The following is a 22,975-nucleotide window of genomic DNA, read 5'->3' on the forward strand; positions in this document are numbered from 1 at the left end:
TCTTCCAAGGCTCCCAGCAAAGTCCGAGGGATCTAATCCCTGTCTTTTTCTCTGTCCTTGTGTCCTAAGGTGGTGTTTCCCGTTTGCCCCCTATACTGCAGCCACACTGCTCTTCTTTCAGCCGGCTCTGCTTGGAATGTTTTCTTGCGTTCTTTTCTTGGTTCCATCCTTTTACGAGATCATCACTGTTACCCCTTAGAGAGTCATTTCCTGTTTCTCCTGCTTAACAGGTCCTCAGTTTTCTTTTCTTTTTTTTTTTTTTTAAATATTTTATTTATTTATTTGACAGAGATAGAGACAGCCAGCGAGAGAGGGAACACAAGCAGGGGGAGTGGGAGAGGAAGAAGCAGGCTCATAGCAGAGGAGCCTGATATGGGGCTCGATCCCATAACGCCGGGATCACGCCCTGAGCCGAAGGCAGACGCTTAACCGCTGTGCCACCCAGGCGCCCCGGTCCTCAGTTTTCTTATCCCTTTGTTTGATAGAAAAGGTTGCAGTATAACTTACAAATGCCATTTTTTAATTTATCCCTCCGTCTACTTTAATTCCCTTCTCCCTTGCATCAGAATATAATACCAAGTCTTGTTTACCATTAGTGCCCATCACCTTGCATAGGACTTGGTACATTTTAGGTATTCAGTTAATATTTTTGAATATATGGAGATCTTTCAGAGAAACATTTGTGAGTTAAACCGAATAACTTGCAGATATTCTTAAGATAAAATAGCATAAAGACATAAACATTCTAAGTTGATAATTCATTTATGTTTATCATCAGTCATCTATAACCTCTAAATGTGTTTTTTTTTTCATTTTTTATTATGGTTAAATATATATAATATAAAATTAACATTTTAACCATTTTTAAGTGCATAGTTCAGTGGCATTAGTACATTCACAGTTTCACAGTGTTGTGCAGCCATCTCCATTATCCATCCCCAGAACTTTTTTATCTTTCCAAACTGAAATTGTATACCCAGTGAACAAAAACACCCTGTTCTCCCCTCCACCCAACCACTGAACCTCCAATTCTACTTTTTGTTTCTATGAATTAGACCACTCCAGGGACTTTACATGTGGAACCAAGCAGTATTGTCCTTTTGTGATTGGCTTATTTCACTTAGTGTAATGTCTTTAAGATTAATCCATATTGTAGCCTGTGTCAGAATTTCCTTCCCTTTTAAGGCTGAGTAATATTCCATTGTATGTATGTACCACATTTTATTTATCCTTTCATCCTTTGAATAGACAGTTGACCTTCTTCTACTGTTTGGCTGTTGGAGAGTAATGCTGCTATTTATACAGGTGTAGGCATATTCATTTGAGTCACTACTTTACATTCTTTTGGATATATACCCAGAAATGGAATTGCTGAATCATATGGTGATTCTATTTCTAATTTTTTTGAGGAACCACCTTACCATTTTCCATAGTGGCTGCAGCATTTTACTTTCTCATCAGCAATGCACAAAGGTTCCAATTTGTCCACATCTTAGCCAACACTTATTTCCTGTTGTTGTTTTTTTTTTTAAATAAAGGCCATCCTAATGGATATGAAGTGGTGTCTTGTTGTGGATTTTTTTTAATTTTTTTTTTTTAAAGATTTTATTTATTTATTTAACACAGATAGAGACAGCCAGCGAGAGAGGAGACACAAGCAGGGGGAGTGGGAGAGGAAGAAGCAGGCTCACAGCGGAGGAGCCTGATGTGGGGCTCAATCCCACAACGCTGGGATCACGCCCTCAGCCGAAGGCAGACGCTTAACCGCTGTGCCACGCAGGCGCCCCTTTTTTATTTTAATTTTAAAGTATTTATTTATTTTAGAGAGAGAGAGTGTGTGTCCACACGTACACGAAGTGGGGAGGGGCAGAGGGAGAGCCAGAGAGTGAATCCCAAGCAGACTTTGTGCTGAACACAGAGCTGGATGCAGGCCTGAATCTGACAACCCCGAAATAGAGACCTGAACTGAAATCAAGAGTCAGATGTTCAACCGACTGAGCCACCCAGGCGCCCCACTCGTGGTTTTGATTTGCATTTTCCTAGTGATTTGTGATCTTGGGCATTCTTCATGTTTTTATTGGCCATTTGTGTATCTTCTTTGGAGAAATGTCTATTCAAGACCTTAGCCTATTTTTTAATCAGGTTGTTTATTTTCTGTTGTTGAACATCTAAATATTTTATGTAGTAGAAAATATACTAAAATACTTAAAGTATGTCTTATTTCTCCCTATTGCTAGTGGTGCAAAGTATAATTTGTTAGCTTATACGACACTGACCTTGGAAAGTGCTGAGGATAGCTTCAAGACCCATAATCTGTCTATTAATGGAAATGGTGAGTACAGTCTATATTTTACTTATTACATATGTTATGTTGATAGATAACGTGGTGACAGTAATAATTTCTAATTTTAATATGCTCCTCTGAAGCGGATGTTGGCTTAAATAATGGAGGCATGCATGAATCTGTGGGTTCTTTCTAATATGTCCATCCTTTCTCCCTAAAAGAGAAAAAAAAATGTTTTCCTTTTTCCATGTCATTTGCCAGAGATTTGTTTGTGAGGCTTAATGAGGTCAGAGAGGTTTTGTATGTTCTGCGTCTTTGTCTTTGACTTGAAATTGATTACTTTACCACCCCTCTAGTTGGCAATCTAAGACCAGTCTTATTTTTAAAGTTGAACCTCCTGTTGGTAGAAACAGAGGATATAGGAGAAAGTGGGCTGAATTAATCTCTCTGGATGATACTGGTAGTTGTAGTTTAGCCAAAAAATAATATAACAAGGTAAAGAAGGGAGCTAAGTGATAAGAAAAGTTTGTAAAATTTAACATGAGCATTCTCCATTCTCCCAGATTATTTTACCTATGAGGAAAAATACAGAGTGGTGATGGCAAAGAAATTTAGAAAAATAATTTGGGTTATTTATTCTTGTCCATTTTCTGAGGCAGAATATATAAAATGATGTACGACCTTACTTATACTTGTTGTTTTAAAGACGGGTGGCTCCATACTGATGAAACATGATTTTACAACAATATTTTTCAAGTTTTGCACTAAAAATTATATTAAAAGTACAGAGAAGTTCTTAAAATGTAAATGTACGGTGTAACAAGTAATTATGAGATGAATGTATGCCTAACATGTCAAAAAGGAGCATTGCCAACATTACTTCTTAATTATTCTTGGTGTAAATGTGTCCCAGTTTTTACTGTATTCACTTCCTTGCATTTGTTTTTGGTTTTACCACCTATGTGTACTTCTCTAAATAATGCAATTTAGTTTTCTCTGGTTTGAACTTCATATGGATAAAATCACATTATGTCTTTCTGGCAACTTGGTTTTTGTTTATTTTGTGTGTGTGTGTGTGTGTGTGTGTGTGTGTGTACTGGATTGCTTATAGCATTTCATTGCGTGGTTATTTCACTATTATTTATCTTTTATTCAATTATTTTTAATAGTTATAGAGTTCGTTAGGTTTACTGTTTCTTGAGTCATTTTTTGGAAGTTATATTTTTATACATATGTGTCTGTCTATTTTATCTAAAATTTGCGGTTCATTGGGGCACCTGGTTGGCTCAGTTGGTTAAGCGTCCAACTCTTGATTTTGGCTCAGGCTGTGATCTCAGAGTTATGAGATCCAGCCCCGTGTTGGACTCCATGCTGAGTGTGGAGCCTACTTAAGATTTTCTCTCTCCTTCTCCTCGTCCTCCCCCCACCCACTGCTTGCACACACGCACAAGTGCATGTTCTCTCTCTCTAAAAATAAAATTAAAGCATAAAATAAAATAAAACTTAAGGTTCATAAGCATTAACTTCTTCATGAAAGCTTTGTTGAATTTCCCCAGGCTCTGTAGTGATGTTCCTCCTTTCTACCTGATACTGGCTTTTTGTACATTGTCTTGTCTTTTTATTATCATTCTTGAAGTAGGCTTGTCAGTGTTTTTATTCAGTTGTCTGTTCTATATATTCTAATTATTTATTAGAAATAATTATTGTAGGGGCGCCCGGGTGGCTCAGCCATTAAGCATCTGCCTTCGGCTCAGGTCATGATCCCAGGGTTCTGGGATCGAGCCCCGCATCAGGCTCCCTGCTCAGCGGGAAGCCTGCTTCTCCCTCTCACACTCCCCTTGGTTGTGTTCCCTCTCTCGCTGTCTCTCTCTGTCAAATAAATAATAAATAAAATCTTTTAAAAAAAAGAGAAATGATTATCGTAGTCTGTATACTCTATATTACTATGAGATGTGTGATAAAATCTGCTGTGATTGTAGATTTTTCTAGTTCTCACAATTACATCTGTTTTTGCTTTATATTATTTGAGCCTGTGCTATTTGATGCACACAATAGTTTTTTAAGGGGGCGCCACACTGGAGCTCAAGCGGGGCTTGAACTCACAACTCTGAGATCAAGACCTGAGCTGAGATCAAGAGTTGGACACTTAACCGACTGAGCCACCTATGTTTTAAATTGTGCATTTCCTTCCACTCTTTTATCTTAAACTGTACTTATCTTTATATTGTAAATACGCTTCTTCAAACAGGATTATATACTGGATTTTAATTTCTATCCAGTTTGACCATTTTTGTGCTTTTTAATGGAGCATTTAGTCATTTTGTATTTAATAGCAAATAGTTTTTAAGCCATATTATACGATATTAAATATTTGGGCTTAAATCTACCATCATATACTATGTTTGCTATTCATCTTACACATTTCATGGTGGTTTTTCTGTTCTTTCTTGCCTTTTTAAGGATTGATAGTTTTATCGTTTCACTTTTTACTTGTTCAAAATAAAGTTAAAATTCTTTTTCTCGTCTTTCAGAAATTACCTCTAGAAATGTCATTAATCATGCTTATTGAAGTCGAAAATTAAAAGATAGTTTTACCGTTCTGTTAGACAATGCAAGGAATTTTCAACAGTTAAACTCCATTTCTCTGACCTGTGTGCTATTGTTAGATATTATAATTCCATTTGATTTTTAAACTTCATGAGGTGTTTTATACATTTTATATTTATTTAGATTTACCTATAGTTTCTGTGTACTACTTGGACCTTATGCCTTACATCTGGAATCACTTCCCTTATGTTCGAAGTATAATCCTTAGAATTTCTTTTAGTGTGTTCCACCAGTATCATAATTCTTTGTTCTTGTGTTTGTCTGAAGATGACTCTATTTTGCTTCATTCTTGAAAGGTATCTTTTATAGGATATCGCAGTTTCAATTTTTTTAAATTTTTGAATATTTAAGATATAATTCCACTCTTCTGACTTCTTTTACTAGCTATTGAAAATCATTTGTCAGTATGTCATTTCTGGGAAGGTAACTTTATTTTCTCTTTGTCTTTGGTTTTTGAAGTTTCATTATGATGTAGATGTAGAATTTTATTTCATTTGTGCTGCTTTTGGAACTCCTTTAACTTTTTAAAATTACTGATTGGTGTCTTTCATTAGTTCTGGACCAAAATCTCACTTTTCTCTTCAGAGAGCCTCCATTCCATTCTCTTGCTTTTCTCCTAGCATTCCTGTTAAAACTGTGTCCATCTTTCTGGCTTTATCCTCTATGTTTCTTACCCTTTATGATGTATTTTTCATCTTTTTGTCTGTCTTTAATGCTTTTCTGGATTGTTTTATGAGCTATCTTCTATTTCCTTTATTCTCTCTGCAGCTCCATCTGATCTGCTGTTAAACCTATATACCAAGAGTTCTTCATTTCTCTTCTTGTATTTCTCACCTCTAGAAGTTCTATTTGACTTTTTCAGATTTGCTCTGGAACTTTCTATTTCCTGCATGTATTGTCAATGTTATCTTTTAGGTTTTTAGTAAAAGAGCATGCATGGCTGTTTTGTAGTCTATGACTAATAATTCAGACATACAATGTCTTTCTAGATCTATTTCTTTTTTTTTTTTTTTAGTTTTATTTATTCATTTGAGAGAGAGAGACAGAGAGAGCACAAGCAAGGGGAGAGGCAGAGGGAGAAGTAGACTCCCTGCTGAGCTGGGAGCTAGACATGGGGCTCAGTCTCAGGACCTGGAGATCATGACCTGAGCTGAAGGCAGATGCTTAACTATCTGAGCCACCCAGGCACCCCTCTAGATCTATTTCTGTTGTCTTTTTCTAGTGGTTCTCATGATGTCTCAATTCTTTGAATGTCTTCATATACTTGTCATTATAATCGAAAGTTTACATACAGGAATAAATTGATGCTTAATGTTTCAGATTGCTTCTGGCAGGCACCTGGGGTGACTATCAGTCTAGGCCCACTTTACCCAAAGATCATGCCTGAGTTTCTCTGAACCCCTCCTATCCCCCACCTCTAGGCATCGAGAATCCTGGGCTTGGGTTATTTCTGGCTCACTACTGCCGTGTTGGTGATTCCTTTGGGATATCAGCCTAGCATGAGGAGAATCTCCCATTAAACTAGTTACATCGTTCAGGCCCTAGACTTTGATTTCTGCTCTGCTTCCTCATCTTGCAGGATCATTAAATCATAAATTCAGACTTGCTGGGATTCGCAAATGCTCTCAGGACAAACACAGCTTCTGTGCTCACTTAACTCACTCGTTCTCATTTATCAAATTTGTACTGGTAATTTCTTATGGTCTTCTTGACCTCTTTGTTGCTCTGGGAAATTTTTAAAAATATATTTGATTCAGCATTTTCAGTAGTTTTCAGTGGGAAGATTGATCTGAACAGTCTAGCTTTCCATCACCCAAAACTTGAAGTCTGTAATAGTATTAGCATTACCAATTTTATCAGAAAATCTGGCAGATAGAGTTTATTGTCATTTCATTTGTGTCAATTTTCTAGAATTATCAATATTGCCATCATATATTGAGTGTCTATTATGCATCAGACACTGTTCTGTGAAATATTATTCAGCTTTAAAAAGGAAGAAAATTCTGGAGTATGTGGCAACATGAATGCACCTTGAGGACATCATGCTAACTGAAATAGCCAGGCACAGAAGGACAAATACTACCCGATTCCACTTATATGAGGTATCTAAAATAGTCAGATTCAAAGAAGCAGGAGTAGAATGGCAGTTACCAGGGGAAAGAAGGAGCTGCTAATTAATAGGTATAAAATTTCAGATATGCAAGATAGATACAATGCACTGCCTATTGTTCACAGTACTGTATTGTGCACTTAAAAATCTGGTAAGGGGATAGATCTCCTGTTAGGTGTTCTTACCACAATAAAATGTAAGTAAACAAACATTTGCAGCAGTTTTCATTCCTGGTATCTGTGAGATGTATCTATAAAGAAACATTACAATGAAGTGATTAATAGTCTAGACTGTGGAGCCATCAGCCTTGGACTCCTATTCTAGTTCTACCACTGGCTAGCTCTGTGACCTTCACAAGTTCCTCATTTTATTACCATTTACATTTTACAGATGGGTGAATTGCAGCCTAGAGAACATAACATGCTAGCTCATGTAGCTAGCAAGTGGGTGAGCCAGACTTTAAATAATCCAGGACAGGCTGTGCTCTTTCTGCTATGCTTTCTGGTCAGGGATGATGACTGCGAAAGCACCTAAAGACTCAAAATACTATCGATGTGTGAATAATGGAATTGATGATGAAAGGCTCCATTCTTTCAACCAAATCATCTGAAAAGTTGTAGAAAGGAATACAATTCATAAAGGAGGCATTAATTTAGCAGTGATTCCTCAGTTGTCTTCAGTGTTCTGTAAGATATTACTTGATTCTTATTTAATAAAATGTTCATGGGCAGATCAGCATGGGAACTATGTGGTATGGCTCTGTTTTAGAGAAACACAATCCAGACTAACATATTAAAGACTGTGAGAAGACCTATGCCTAAAATAATAACACCCTTAAACTGTTGGCTTTGGAACTTGAAGACCCCACAGAAAAAATTTTAAGAAATAGTAGCCTATGTGCCTAACTCTTTATGTAATATGTATGTATATTCCTAGGAGTGTGTGTAAATTAAAATCTTGGAAATCAGTCATATTTTGAAAAAGAAGAAATGTTGTAGTTTAAAGAAAATAATTTTATACAAAAAAATGCCATCCTCAAATTTATTCATTAATATAAATCTATGTTAATACAGTGAGTTTTCCTAAATAAAATTATATCAGTGTTTATAAAATCAAGAGGAAATACTAGATTTTTAAAAATTTATAACTCAGTATTATTCTTGATAATTGAAAGGAAAAACTAAAATGATATCTTTATCATCAAGAAATTTTTATGCTTTTTATAAAACAATGAAACCACATTGTGAAGATTGACTCACACGGAACTGAGATGTTATCTGGATTCTTTCCCTTGCCTGTGTTTTGTTTTTGTTGTTGCTGTCATTTTTAAACACCATTTTGTTCCCCATTTGAAACTACAAATGAATTAGATAAAATCTTTAAGTAGTGAAAAGTCAAATTGCTTTTTCACTTCCTGTTTCATTTCATCTTGTACCAATGCTGCCCTTGGTTAGAAAAGAAGAATTAAGTATTTTGATTAGATATGTTGCACAAAGATGGAGACAGCTCTGCAAATGGAAAGGGTGTGGTTTTGAGAGTGAGACTGCCCTGGATGTGAAATTATGAGAAGCAGCTACTATGTGACAGACACAATGATAGATGCCATTTACACTTTATCTTACTTGATTTTCACAACAACTCTCCTACTAAGAAGGTAGTTTTTTTAAAAATGAAGACTTGATACTCAAATAGGTGAAGTGACCAGCCTAGAGGCCATATTTCTTGTCAGAAGTCAAGAGAAGCAGCTGTGACTTTATGCTTCATTCCACAGGGGTCCTGAGCTAAAGAAACCTGGGTTCGAAGGGACAGGTGATTGCAGAGTATGTGGCGAGGGGTCTGTAGAAAAAGGACTTCTACATCCAGTATCCCTTCTTAAGGACTACAATCAGGAAGAAATTATTTTTCTCTGCATGCTATGAAATCTAAACTTATTTTACAAGAGAAGCACATTGTTACATGTGGTATTTAGGTTCCAGGTACATCATTGATTGGATAAACTTTATGAACTCATCTGAAAAACTAATCATCATTTATGATACTATTTTTTTTAGAAAGTGCATCCTAACTTAAATACAACTAGCTTACAGATATTTAGAACATAAGCCATTCATAAATCTGGGATTGCTATATAAAGAAATTTGCTTTCAAACTTTAAATTCATAAATCACAAAGTTGATTTCAGATGTATTACTCAGATGCCTGCTTTTATACAATTTTTATTTCATTTCCTGCCTATTTTAGGAAAGGAGATTTTCATATATTTATTTATTTATGCCTGTGTTTTAGAATCATTGCCTGTATTGTATTTATGCTTTTATTTCTCCCTGGTCAAACCCTTTATTTCTGAAAGATAGCAGCTTTACCAAGATATTAATAAAAACGATTTGAATACTCCCAGGCAGTTTGTTGTGCTCTATTCTATTGTAGAATGATGAGCAAGCAGGCTGTTAAAAACTTTTTGTTTTACTTTCTACTTCATTTTGGCTGGTCTTTTTCACATAACTGATGTACCAAACCTTGGCATGGCATCTATTTATTATGTAATTGTATTTTTACCTAAAAATGTTTTATTTTCCAGAGTTATTAAGACTTTTGGGTCAATAATAATAAGAGCCAATGGCTAGTCATTTTATAGTCATTACCAACAGGGATCCACTAAAAACTTTGAAAATCATTTTTGTGTGGGCAAGTGTGGGCAAAGGGCCATATATTGGGTTTTTATTCACACCCTAATACACAGAATTATGCAAATATGAAGGCTCTGTGCCTACCTACACACTACATTAAAGGAATGTTTTAACGGCTTTTGAAAGAACTTTTTAAAACAATTTCAAACTTACAGAAAAGTTACAAGTTTAATGTCAAGATCTCCTCCCCCCCCCGGAATACATGAGAGCAAGTTGTTTACATGATTCTCCATTACCACCAAATATGTTAATATGTATTTCCTACTAATAGGACATCGGCTACTTCACTACCAATATCCAAGTCAGGAAATGAATATTAATACATTACCACCTTTTTATCATCAGACTCTAATAACATGTTGCTTATTGTCTCAATAATGTCTTTCATGACCAAAGGATCCAGTGCAGAATCACGCATTGCATTTAATTATCATGCTTCTTTCAGTTTCTTTCAAACTGGACCAGTTCTTCTTTTTCTTTTCTTTTTTGTTTTTTTCTTTTCTTCTTCTTCTTTTTCTTTTTTTTTTTTTTTTTTGGCATTTATAACCTTGACATTTTTAAACATCATAGTCAGTTATTTTGTAGAAGGTCCCTAAATATGGGTTTGCTGATGTTTTCTTGGGTTAAGATTTAGGATATGCATCTTTGGCAGAAATATCACAGAAGTGATGCTAGTGTCATTGCATTCTGTCAAATGGCATATAATTTCGATTCATCCCAATACTGATGATTTTCACTTTGACCACTTGATTAGTGTGGTGTCTGCTCACCTTCTATACTGTAAATTTACTCTTGTTTCCCCTTTGCAATTAATATATATTTTGTGTCTTGAAACTATGGAAGTGTATTTCTTATTGGTTTCCAATTTACTCATTTATATCAATATGGACTCATGTTTTCCTATTTTATTTAGTGCATCAAAATCTGTTAATACTGTTTAAGGTTTGGGTTGTCTCCAATATGGCCAATGGGAGCACATTCAAGACGGGTTCTGTTGTCTTTTTGACAGTGTTCTCATTATTCCTTGAGTAGTTCCTTGCTTTGTGGCATAACAAGATATTTCAAGCTCGTCAGGTACTTTCTGTGCCCCAGCCTTGGAACCAGTCATTTCTCCAAGGAATGCCAGTTCTTTTTAATGGAAATAATATTTAGAAGACATGTTCTGGGCTCTAGGTACATTCACTGCTATCAGAACACTACTATTAGGGTGTTGCTTTCCTCAGGCCCTCTGAGTGAACACAGCTGCACATACGCACAATGTTGCCTTATATTTCTTAATCTCTATATGTTGGAAATCATGAGTCCACACCAGTGCATCCAGTTCTAATCCCAACAGTGCAGAATTCATTCTACACGTTTATAACTCCTTTTTCTGACACAGAGGAAACTGTCTTCTATTACCTTTAACATATTTACTTTGATCAGTCTTCCTGAAAGCAACCATTCTTCTATCTTCCCATACGGATGCTCTCTTCTCCTTGCTAGAGCTCTGACTCCTCATTCTAGGTTGTCCCTTCCTCCAAGTGGACACTCCTTACTTTCCTGAGGCTCACACAGCCCAGATAGCCCTACTCTCCTCAGGCTTGAAGTTCCCAGGCCTGGCTGCCTTTTCCCTTACCTCATGTGGACACCCCCTTCAGCCTGCCTGTGCTCTGAACCCCATGCCCAGTGACTGTTCTCAGATGTCCTTCTCACCGGGCTCTGACACACTGTTCTGGGTCACTGAATGTATGGATTGTGTCCTCACTGCTCTCAGATTCTGACTTCCATGGCTGAATCACCTGCCAAATGTGTACACTCTCCTTACTCTTTGGGTTCTGATACCTCACGGTGAGCAGCCACACCATGGAGGCACTCTCTTCACTCTGCTTGGACCTTGACCCCCACACCAGGCCTCTCCCTGAGGAGAGATTCCCCCGTGGGCTATGCCCCATGTCCTCCATTTTCCTCAGCCCATTCAGGCTCTGACACCTCCTGCCTGGCAGCTCTCCTACTCACCCTACCCATCCCTCTAGCACCTTGCTCGGCACACCACAGCTCCTCCCACAACTCCCGGTGCAGGTGCCCAGGTTGGTGGGCTCCACCTACCTATGTTCAGTAAGAGAAGGGGAAGAAGAAGAGCCAAAGGGCTTATTAAAGTATTATCATGAAATTGTGCTCTGAAATGTTTTATTTAGAGGATCACTTTGCTATTACTATAGTGAAAATTAGAACAAAAAGTAGAATTTGATGTACAAAAATCATTTTATTAGATTTTTTTTATATTAGATGAGTTTACTTTAATGCCCTGAACTATCTCCGTTGATTAAATACTTTAAGATCAAGTAAGAGATCAAGAAACTAAAAGTTCTGTGTCTATTCTAGGTGAAGGCATTTGATGAGCTATCAGTTTAATAACATCTTATCCTGTCTACTTTCTCATAATTTGATTTTGTCATTAACTATGGCACTCATATTTGAGTAGGATGAACCTTTACATATGTTCTTACATAAAGAAAAAAAGTTGCAAAAAGAAAAAAAAAACATAAAAATGTTTAATGACCTTAAACATGTTTGTAACTTGATTTTTTTTTTTTTTTCTATCTTGTTTAAATAGAGGAGTCTTCATTTTGGCTTCCCTTATATGGCAACATGTGCTGCCGCCTCGTCGCCCAGCCAGCCTGTATGGCTGAGGATGCATTTGCAGGATTTCTTAATCAGCAGGTTGGAGGACTTTAAATATCCTACAGTTATAGCTGTAATCTAGATCTTAATATACTGGCAGTTGTTTCGCCTTCTGATAATAAGAAGTATTTTTTAAAGCCGCCTTTTAAATGATAGTGTTCCCACGTTAGACATAGAATGGGGGTGAGGGGGTTGGGGGTGAGAAGGAGGGAAGGGGAGGGGTCTAATGCAGTTTTGATGGCCAAGGAGCTGCCTCTGCTGGTTCCCCTGCTTCATAATAGCAGGCACAGGATAATCAGCAGCAGAGGGCTCCTTGTGGAAGCAGATGAGGACTGTTCCACACCTTTCGTAGAAAGTCCGTTCTGGCAGACAGCTTTTGGCACAGTTTAGGCCTCTGGGCTTCCAAAGCTGCCTCTGTGCCACCTACTCCTGATTTATTTATAACCAGAGTTATTTATATTCAGTAAATAATTAATTATGGGCTTCAATGAATCAATAACTTTTTTTTTAAAGATTCCATTAAGAGGAAAGAAAATTTGCATTCTTACAGGGTAGTCAACATTTTCCAGTGTTCTGAGAAAAGTAAGGGAAAATTATATTTTGAGTATTGAGTTATTTTTATAATTTTTTGAGTCATTAGATGGATTGCTATGGAATTTTAAGAACTAATTTTGGTTAAACTAGCTTTTCTAAAACTGCATTGATTTATGATTTTATGTGTGTAAAAGTTTTGTGGTAATCGTTACCTCCATTTTGCTTAATGCTTTTGAGAATTTAAAACCTTTCTTCTGTGATATTAACTTACTCCAATTTTGGACTATTGACTTATTGCACACTAAGTTAATGGGTAACTCTATCACATTTAAAATTTTTTTAAACTAATATAACTTTGATAATTGAAGTATTTTGTTGAATTTAACAATGATAAATAATAATTAAGGTTGATGGTTTCTTGAATTTTTTTTCAGCAAATGGCAGAAAGCCTGATTAGTTGGAGAAGGTTGTATTGTGTTTTAAGAGGGGGTAAACTCTATTGTTTTTACACTCCAGAAGAAATTGAAGCTAAAGTGGAACCAGCTTTGGTAGTGTCCATTAACAAGGTAAATAAAATGCTATTTTGAAAATAAAGATATAACATTTTATAAGGTTTGTTCTTTTCTATACAATTCACATTGTTACCATTTTATGGACAAAAGGGAAGGACTGCTAAAAATAGGTTAGTTCAGGGGCACCTGGGTGGCTCAGTCAGTTAAGCATCTACCTTTAGCTCAGGTCATGATCTCCTGGGGTCCTGGGATGGAGCCGGGCTCCCTGCTCAGTGGGGAAACTGCTTCTCTCTCTCCTCCCTGCTCGTGCTCTCTCTCTCGCTATCCCTGTCTCTCTCTTCCAAATAAATAAGTAAAATCTTTAAAAAAATAAAAATAAAAAGTTAAAAAAATAGGTTAGTTCATGAAGATAAATTAATCTTATTTTTCCTCCATTACAGAGCTTATCTGGTAAAGGAAATACTGTATATTTCCTGAGAAAAACATAGTAACTGGAAATCTATACCAGTAAATCGGTTTTAAAGCAGAGAATGTAACTCCATATTAACATGATATTTAAATTTTTCATGAATTTATTAAGAGATTATATAAACATAAATCATTAGCTCATGTTACAGTGATGCTTTCTGTAGTTAATATTCAAATGAACCCATAAAAAGACAGTTGTGAGCCTGAGAATACCTCCTGATTTCTTGTGGGATTGATCGGCAGTTGTCCAGCCTTGTGTCAGAACAGGAGGGCCTGATCCCTTCCAATCCCGCCACACACACATGTGCGCTCACAAGCACACATATACCTGCATACATGCATGCACACGCACACACTTACCCCGTCATCTTAAATTTATCTTCATCTGTTATCCAAGCCTATTATTCCCCCTCTTTTTGGCATTCCTACTCTGGAGCACTTTAATGGCATTTCTAGAGCAGAATATCATGTTTTCTGTTCATAGACTGTACTTAATTGTTTCTAGTTATTTTACTTTGCTTGCTTTTGGAGTGGTTTAATTGACGGCTATGTATAAAGTATGAGCCATCACATCTGTTAACTGTACATGTTCTACTTGACTTTAAATTATCTTTTGAAAAAATATAAATTTGTATGTCCTGAGAAACATATGGATATGAGTTTGCTAATCTATAAGGATTTGAGTTAATTTCTCTGATCTTTTCCAATAACATTTGGTCTGTTTCTATCCTGCTTTTAGAAATTATACTGCTTTTTCTTAAAGGAAATTCTTCAGTGAGACCTTTTAAATTAAGTCCACTTAATTTATCTGTTTTGTGTATCAGAAAGATTAGTGTTACTCTTAAATAATAAACCTCAGTGTTATAACATGGTGAATTTATTTTGATTTAGATAATTAGGTTTATGAAACCATGTTTTTATTCTTGGGAAATTGATATAATTTATTCATTACTTGCCTGTGTTTTGTATGTAGTGCCCGCTTTTCCCCACCTTAGCCCTTTGAAAATTTCAGATGTGCAGAAAAGTTGAAAGAATAGAATAATGAACAGTTGTATACTCTTCATCTGGATTTTTCAGCTGTTGTTAATATTTTCCCATATTTGCTTTCTGTTTATGTAGTTTGAGATTTTTTTCAGAACCGTTTGAAAGTAAGTAACAAGCAGCATAACGTTTCTTCCCTAAAACATTTCAGCATGTTTCTCCTAAAAACAAGGACATTTCCTTCATAACCATAATATTATTACCACACTCAAGAAATTTATTGTTGAAAAAATAATAATATCTAATATAGAGCAAATTATCCCAATTGTCCCCACGGTTCTTTCTAATGTTTGTTTAATGTTAGATCCAAGACCCCCATCAGGGATCACAAATTGCAGCTGGCCACCATGTCTTTTGATTGTTTCCTTTTTATCTAAATTGGACCTATCATACACTGCCTCTTTTTCTTGTTTTGTCTTTTATTATATTGATATTTTGGAAAAGTCCATGCCAGTCCCCACATCTGTTTTTGACTAATTGTTCACTAGATTCAGGTAGATGTTTTGACAAGAGCTCTGCATAGATGATTTTGTCTAAACTGTTTTTCACTAGGTACCTAGGTAGTAAAAATAGAATTCTACCAATTTTTCTCTTACATGTTGTACAATAGAATATGGATAGTCCTAAAGCAAATTAAAATGTAATCTAGATAAAGGATATTTTAAAATTCATTTATTTTATTTGAAAACAGTTTTCAAGGTGTTCATTTTACCATATCAGTCCTTTATGGCAGACAGAGCAGGTAAGTCAGCCCTGTTTATAGGTATGTTATTTCTGTTTTATAAGTGAAGAAACAGACTCACAGATCAGATAGAACTTGTCTAGCTAGTAAGTAAAATTATGTGGCTCACTGTTTTTCTATTTCCTCACAGACATACTGCTAGACTAGATTTGGAAGACAAAATTAGACTTTTTCCTATCTCCATACCCACTCTGAATAAGTTTTGAAAGTAAGAAGTATCTCTGAAATGAGGTTGTGAGCCTGAAGCCACAGTTTCTACCTCTAGGCAATGGTGTAGACATGTGTTGAATCTTTAGCATTTAAATGTAAGAGGGCAGTTATAGTGGAACCCCTCTGTTACTGTAACCAGGGTATCTGTATTTTCTTGTCTGATGACAAGGGTGTAATTCCAGAAAAGCAGTTAACAGTGTTTACGTGGCCCAGCTGAATTGACCTTTTTTCAATTGACTCATTTTTCCTTGTGGTAATAAAAGCTGATGGCCTGGTGACTGATGGGATTCTGTAGTCAATCAGCTCCATTATTAAGATGACTGAAATCACCATACTTAGAAATCCCAGTGGTGGTTTCACAATTGACCATTACAAATTCACAGGAAAATGATTAATCTAGTATTTTGTATAGACTCGACCTTAGACGTGGGGACAACGTGGGCTATATTTGACCCTGAGAACTGATGACATAAATTGTCATTGTGCATGACTTTTGTCTCAAGTACAAAAGGGGATTTTAAGATTAAACCATGAGGTAAGGGTTAGGTTGAGAAGATTAATAGAATTCAGTTGTTGATCTCAGAGATTGAACTGATACCAAGGTGTTCCGTTCTCTAGCTTTGTGATGTTGCTATCTTCCTTTTCTCCAGGGCTGATTCCTGCCCTCTCTCTGCAGCAGCTCTCCTGTTGGCAGTTCCTACTCCTGCCTCGGGTTTCCCTTGAACCCTTCCATTCACCTGAAAACTGCTCTTTAGCAGTAAACACCCTGGTTTCCTTATTTAAATATGACTATCTCAGTCAAGAAGTCTATTTGTTACTTCTGTAAGCCTGGCTGCTGTGCAGTTATATCTTCTATTAAAGTCATTTTTACTTATTTTTTCTCACCTTAGACACTGATTGAGATTTATGGAGATGCTGAGGCAATGCTGGAGTGACACTCATGCCACCGAGATTCGGCAGTTACTATTGCCGTCCAGTTTGCTTTCTCTCTAGGTGTTCTTCTTAGGGGGAGTTGAAGCTCTTTGTATTTCATTTTTAATTTATTTTATGACAGTATAGCTTACATAAAATAAAATTCACCAATTATAAGTGTACGGTATGATAATTTTAACAGATAATATACAGTTGTGTAATCATTACTACAATCATTATTGGATTATAGGTTTTTTAAGCTTTTCTGTGAGAATGTTTATGTTCTGCTCTCTTCACAAATTTCAATTATACAGTAGTGTCATCAACTATAGTCACCTTCAGACCGTATTTGTCTTATAGCTGTGAGTCTGTAAAGCCTCTTATCTATATTTTTGGCTGACCCATTTGAACATAAGTCTCCAACACCCCGGAATACTTCAACATGCAACTCTTAAAAATAGGAAACTCTAAAACAGTGTGTGTGTGTGTGTGTGTGTGTAAATGAAATTACAATACCATTATCACAGCCAACCAAATGAACAATAATACTCATATCATCTAATAATCCGGTCCATATTCACATTTCCCCATTTTCCCTAAGACATCCTTTCAGCTTTTGCTTTCAATCTAGGAATGTTCAAGGATTATGCATTCTTCTAAACTGTAAATTAGGTCTAGAGGCTTGATTGGATTCATTCTAAACATTATTTACAAGCATGTTTTATGACATAATGACAAATACTTTATAGGGCATTCTGTTCAGAGACACATGCAGTCAGGTTGTCTCATTATTGGCAATGTCACGTTTAATGACTTGGTTAAGGTGGTGACCACTAGCTCTCTCCAGCATAAAGGTAAGTTTTCCTTCTTACTATTAGCAAGTAGTCAGTGAGGTGATAGTTTGGCACAGTGTGAATATCTTTGTCATCCAGTAGTCTCTCACGTAATGGTTTTAGTGACCTGATTGCCCTTGTCTGAATTGGTTGTTACACTGGAGATTGCATATGTTATTCTCATAATATCCCTCATTCTACGTGTATTAGCTGGCATTCTTTATAAAGAAGGACTTTTCTCATCAAGTAAGAATGAATCCCAGGCCCTCCTGAAAAGGCAGGATGAAAGTTTTAATTACCAGTTTTCAGAGTAAGGAGTTGGTATTACCTGCTGGTCTTGTACAGATATTGGCAGTATGTATTAGAGCAATATTCCTCCTTCCAGAAGAAGCAAATGAGTGTCGTGTCTGTTGTGTTCTCCCTGTATTAATGATAAACTCATAGATTCTTACTTATTCAGTGTTTTAAATTACTTGATTTTTGAATATAAGGTAGATGGTTTCATTGTTTGGTTTACTTTGGAAATTTCTAAGGGTTACATGCTATTAGTATATTCTCAAATAAACAAGATCTTTGATAAACGCCAACTTGGTATTTTCTGATCTGTAGAGCAGGTGAGCTCCAAATAAAACTTTTAAAGAATAGTGCTTTTGTTTCAGTTTTTAGTATATTTTCAATGCAGGGTCTCTAAGATCTTTTTATGTTTAATAATGTTAAATATCAAATACAAATCAGAGTTCTTTTCTTTTGGTTGTCTTCTCTCATGCTTTAGAAAACAATGATTTTGTTTAATGCCTCTTTTAAAATTATGTAAAAACATAAATTTTGCAGTTGCTAAGGTATATAAATAATAGTTCTGTTATTTTGATCACAGGATCTGTTCTCTAACTATAATTTTTGTTCTTCTAAATGGCATTTCCTATAAAGCTAAGTCAGTTTATTAATTTTCATAGGGAGCCATGTGTGGAAAGTGTCACATTAAAGAAAGAAAAGCCTAAGCTATTCCCCTCCTCTTTTCAATTCAAATTTGAAAGGGTGGTTTACTTCAAAGTGATTGCTTCAACTTCAAAAAACTTCCCTATTAATGTTGTTGAGCAAGACATTCCCAATCAGGGGTACTTAACTGAGCCACTGAATCCTCTATACATTGTAGAAAACATTTTATTGGCCAAAGTTTTATCCATTGCCAGTGGGGTAGGGAGTGGGATGGAAAAGTGGTGTGTGTCTTTGTGATCGAAAGTCTTTTCTTGATTTAAATACTATGTATCGCTTCAATTTAATGAATAAAAGTTGTACTAAACAAGTCAATATCACTACTTGGTGTGATAGACCTTTGTTAAATTGTCTTGAAATTGCTTTTAACCATTATGTTTGTCATGGACCCTAGCAAGCAAGATTGTTATACAGCACATGGGATTTTTTTTCTGATTATGTTAGCCCTTTAATGTCTCTATCCTACCAACGATTTAGATTGTCCTTCATTAAATATAGCAAAAATAATTATTTAAACAAGCCTTTTCCTTTAGGAGTTTACATCTGATTTAATTGACATAAATTGAAAATAATTATATCGCACTAATACTAATCTTTCCTAATGTTTCATGTAATTTATGGTTGTGGTTTCAAACATTCCTTGCCATGTATTGTGAAGGTATACTTTCTTTGTCATTAGAGCATATATAAGATCTAAAGCTTGTTTTTGGCCAGCAACATTTTGTTTTCATTCCTGATTAACAAGACTTTACACCAAACACCTTTCAAAGAAGTCATTTATTCTTACAACATGTTTATGAGGAAGCTGTGAGTGAAATAATATTATCTCTGCATTATAGGTAGGAAAGCAGGCACTTAGTTTTTGTACTTGTATTTTGTTTCCAATTTTAAGGGGAAAAATTTAAAGAGAATCTATAAAGAGAAGGGTAGAAATAAACCTATCTCTGCCCTCACACGTTGCCCCCACCGTAGAATTATTTTGAAGCAAATCATGGAGACTATATGATTTTACTTGTAAATATTAACAATTATCATACTTTAGAAAAATATATAGTCATATATATAGTCAATATATCATCAAAAATTCAGTGTTCAAATTTCCCAGTCCTGTAATTTTTAAATTAGTTTTTGAATCAGGATTTTGAAATAAAGGTTATATATTGCAGTTAATTGATTTGGTCTCTTAAACTCTAAATCTGTTGGAGGCCTCTAGCACTCTCGTGTGCTTTCTCTCTCTTTCTCTCTCTCTCACACACACACACACACTCTCTCTCACACACACAACTTACTGAAGAAATTGGGTCATTTATCCTACAGAGTTTTCCATAGTCTGGTTTTGTTGCTTGCATGTTTGAGTTGTCTTTTTCCTTTTCCCTTCTATTTTTGGCTCCGATTTAGGTTGGTTGGTTGGTTAGTAACAATATATCTTAGGAAATATTGTGTACTTTTATTGGGAGGTATTTAAAGATTTTTTTTTTTTAAGAGAGAGAGAGGGCTTGAGTTGGAGGAGAGAGTGAGCAAGGGAGAGAAAGTCTGAAGTAGACTCGCGCTGAGTGTGGAGGCTGATGTGGGGTTTGATCTCACGACCACGAGATGAGCCGACACCAAGTGAACCACCCAGGCACCCCATATTGTGAGCCATTTAATATGTCTGAGTCTTCTATTCATATTAACATCCACAGATGAGCATCATTCAGATCCTTTATTTCGTTAGGGATTGCAAACTGGTGATATTTTAATAGTCTTCATTTATTAGCTGGGAAACTTCTACTTTATCAGCTATTTGGTTGAGGTACAATTGTTGTAGGAAAGACTTTAACTAGTTACCAAAATAGTGAGGTGGTTCCCTTAGCATCCTCCAAAAGTGACAAAGGAGTTCATTTTTAAATATCATTATGAATTTATAGATTCAAAGACATTTCATGCATCAATCCATTACCATTGTTATTGACATTCAGGTGGTCCCATCTTTGGCTACTGAAAGCCTCTTCAGTTTGGTTCTTGAGTCCTTTTGATACAACCCTAGTAATCTTTGATTTCTGGAGGAGAACATGTTCTGGGATTATCCTGTACATTTCCTGGCCCAGGCTGAGAATCAGCCATCTCTGTAAAGAGCTCTGATTCCTTTTCACAGGAAAGAGTATTTAGAGACCATAATCTGGGTACATAGTAGACTTTTTAAAGGTCATATAGTCAAAAAGTAAGGTAAGAAACAGTTCATAAATCTAGTCCTGACTTAGTAATTTTCCATTATCACAGAAATCGAGTGGTTGAAGCACAGTTTTAATTCAAAATAATGAACAACCTAAAAAGAAACTTTCCTTTGATTACAGTTAACAGAGTTAACTGTATTTTGTTACAGCATTGAGTTCTCAGATTATATTTTTATTGACTTCCCTTGGCCGCCTCTGAGTACCCGCCGTCTCATGCAGTGGACAAGGTTGCAGTTCACTGTGTGCTGACTGACGAAGCAGATGCAGCCAAGGATTAAAATTTCACAGTGAATAGTCTCAAACCTGTCCACAAAGCAATAAAAGTTGGCTGTAAAGCCTCCCAAATCAACTAAATGGTTTGGGCAGAAAACTCTGACTTTGGATAGAAAACTGATTTCAGAACATCGGTGTCCTCATCTATAAAGAGTGGGATTAGGATCATCTCTGGGGTCTGAGTCTGTCAACCTAAAATCCTCATTATCTGAGTTGTACTTCTCTCTCGTTCGTTTATTCTTCAAATATATTTCAAATACAGTGAGTGACAGACAATATTTTAGGCGGTAGAAATAGCGGGAGCAAAAAGCTTCTTGCTTTCATACCCTAAAACACACCTTGTGTTTTCTAATCCATTCCTCGTTTGAGAAGTGCAGTTTTAAGCACTCTTCTTGATACTTTGTCCACAATGAAAAACAACTTGCATAGACTTTCTGACATTATCAGAAACTTTATTTGTTGAATGACTTTTTCTTTGACATGCAGTTTTTTAGTTGAAAAAATTCCCATTGGTTAAATTATTTTGGGTGATAAAATATAGTAAGTTAATTCAAATGATCTATTTTGTGTTTCATTTGCACCTTTTAAAAGCTGCTCATGTTTTAAAAATTTAGTGGTATTTATGGTTCTCAGAGTTAATGGAGTGTATAATGTATAGTATTTTTATATTATTGCATTATATTCTCTTAGAAAGATATAAATGATCCAGTTCATCAGAGTATCTACATAGCTATTTTCATTTGAAATGATATCTTGGTGTTATTAAAGATGTACATATTCATCTGTAAAAATCACACTTTCTTTATTTAAAAGTTGAATCCATTTTAATCCTACATACAAAAGGTAGTCAGAAATTTGTATCAAGATAGATTTGGATGGAGGGAAGCACAATTTCAACAAGAATAGTTCATATTTCATTTTTGTTTTTTTTTAAAATACTAATAGCAATAGAGGGTTCTCTTGCCCTCCTCTCCCACTGAGTCAGCCTTCAATAAATCTTATTGAGAGCATATTAAAGATTCTTCCTAGAGCTTAAGTCATTCTCTGCTGGTGATAATAAGCTTTCTATTTAAAGAGATGGATTATATGCATTTTCAGCCTCCAAGGATACCATTTAGGACACCATTTTGTTTTTATATTGTATAAATAATTACTTAAAAGAGTTAATTCACAAAGTTTATTACCACAGCATAGGAATGTAAAAAGACCCTGTTCTTTTAAATTACAATGCTGACCATAAGTCCATTATAACCCTCTGAAGACACTCACGTTCTTACATTTTAAAATTGGCAGGATAGACTGTCTCTAAGATGGTTACCAAATCCTTCCCTTTTGTGAGGCTCCACACCTTCAAAGTTACGTTGCTACTTCATGCAGCATACATTTTTTTTCCTCATGTTATTCTTGAATAAAAATTCCTTCCTTCAGGAAAGAACTTCTGTAGTACACAGTAGTCCCTTCCTATCTGCAGGGGATACGTTCCAAGACTCCTAGTGGATGCCCGATACTCTGAATAGTACTGAACCCTGTCTAGACTTTTTTTTTCCTAAACATACATAGCTCTGATAAATTTTAACTTATAAATTAGGCACAGTAAGAGATTAACTACAGTAACTAATAGAATAGAATGATTCTAACAATATATATAATAAAGGTTATGTGAATGTGGTCTTTCTGTCTCTCAGAATACGTCCTCGTACTGTATGCACCCTTCTTGTGATGATGTGAGATGATAAAATGCCTGTGTGATGAAATGAAGTGGGGTGAATGACGTAGGCACTGAGACGTGGCATTAGACTACTACTGACCTTGGGACCATATGTCAGGAGGATGGTCATCTGCTTCTGGACTGCGGTTGACTGGGGGCAAATGAAACCGCAGAGAGCTACAAA

General features: G+C 35.8%; 1 protein-coding gene across 1 annotated transcript in view; it reads left to right on the forward strand.

The window, feature by feature from the left end:
* RTKN2 (rhotekin 2) overlaps window positions 1-22,975 on the forward strand; it is a 75,376-nt gene that overhangs the window by 39,417 nt on the left and 12,984 nt on the right. The window contains exons 7-9 of the mRNA XM_045783435.2: window positions 2,238-2,332; window positions 12,285-12,391; window positions 13,321-13,452. Coding sequence (XP_045639391.2) covers window positions 2,238-2,332; window positions 12,285-12,391; window positions 13,321-13,452 — 334 coding nt within the window. The remainder of the gene's footprint in view (window positions 1-2,237; window positions 2,333-12,284; window positions 12,392-13,320; window positions 13,453-22,975) is intronic.

The sequence above is a fragment of the Ursus americanus genome, chromosome 6, assembly GCF_024610735.1.
Source record: "Ursus americanus isolate L20-20 chromosome 6, mUrsAme1.1.p, whole genome shotgun sequence".
NCBI lineage: Eukaryota > Metazoa > Chordata > Mammalia > Carnivora > Ursidae > Ursus > Ursus americanus.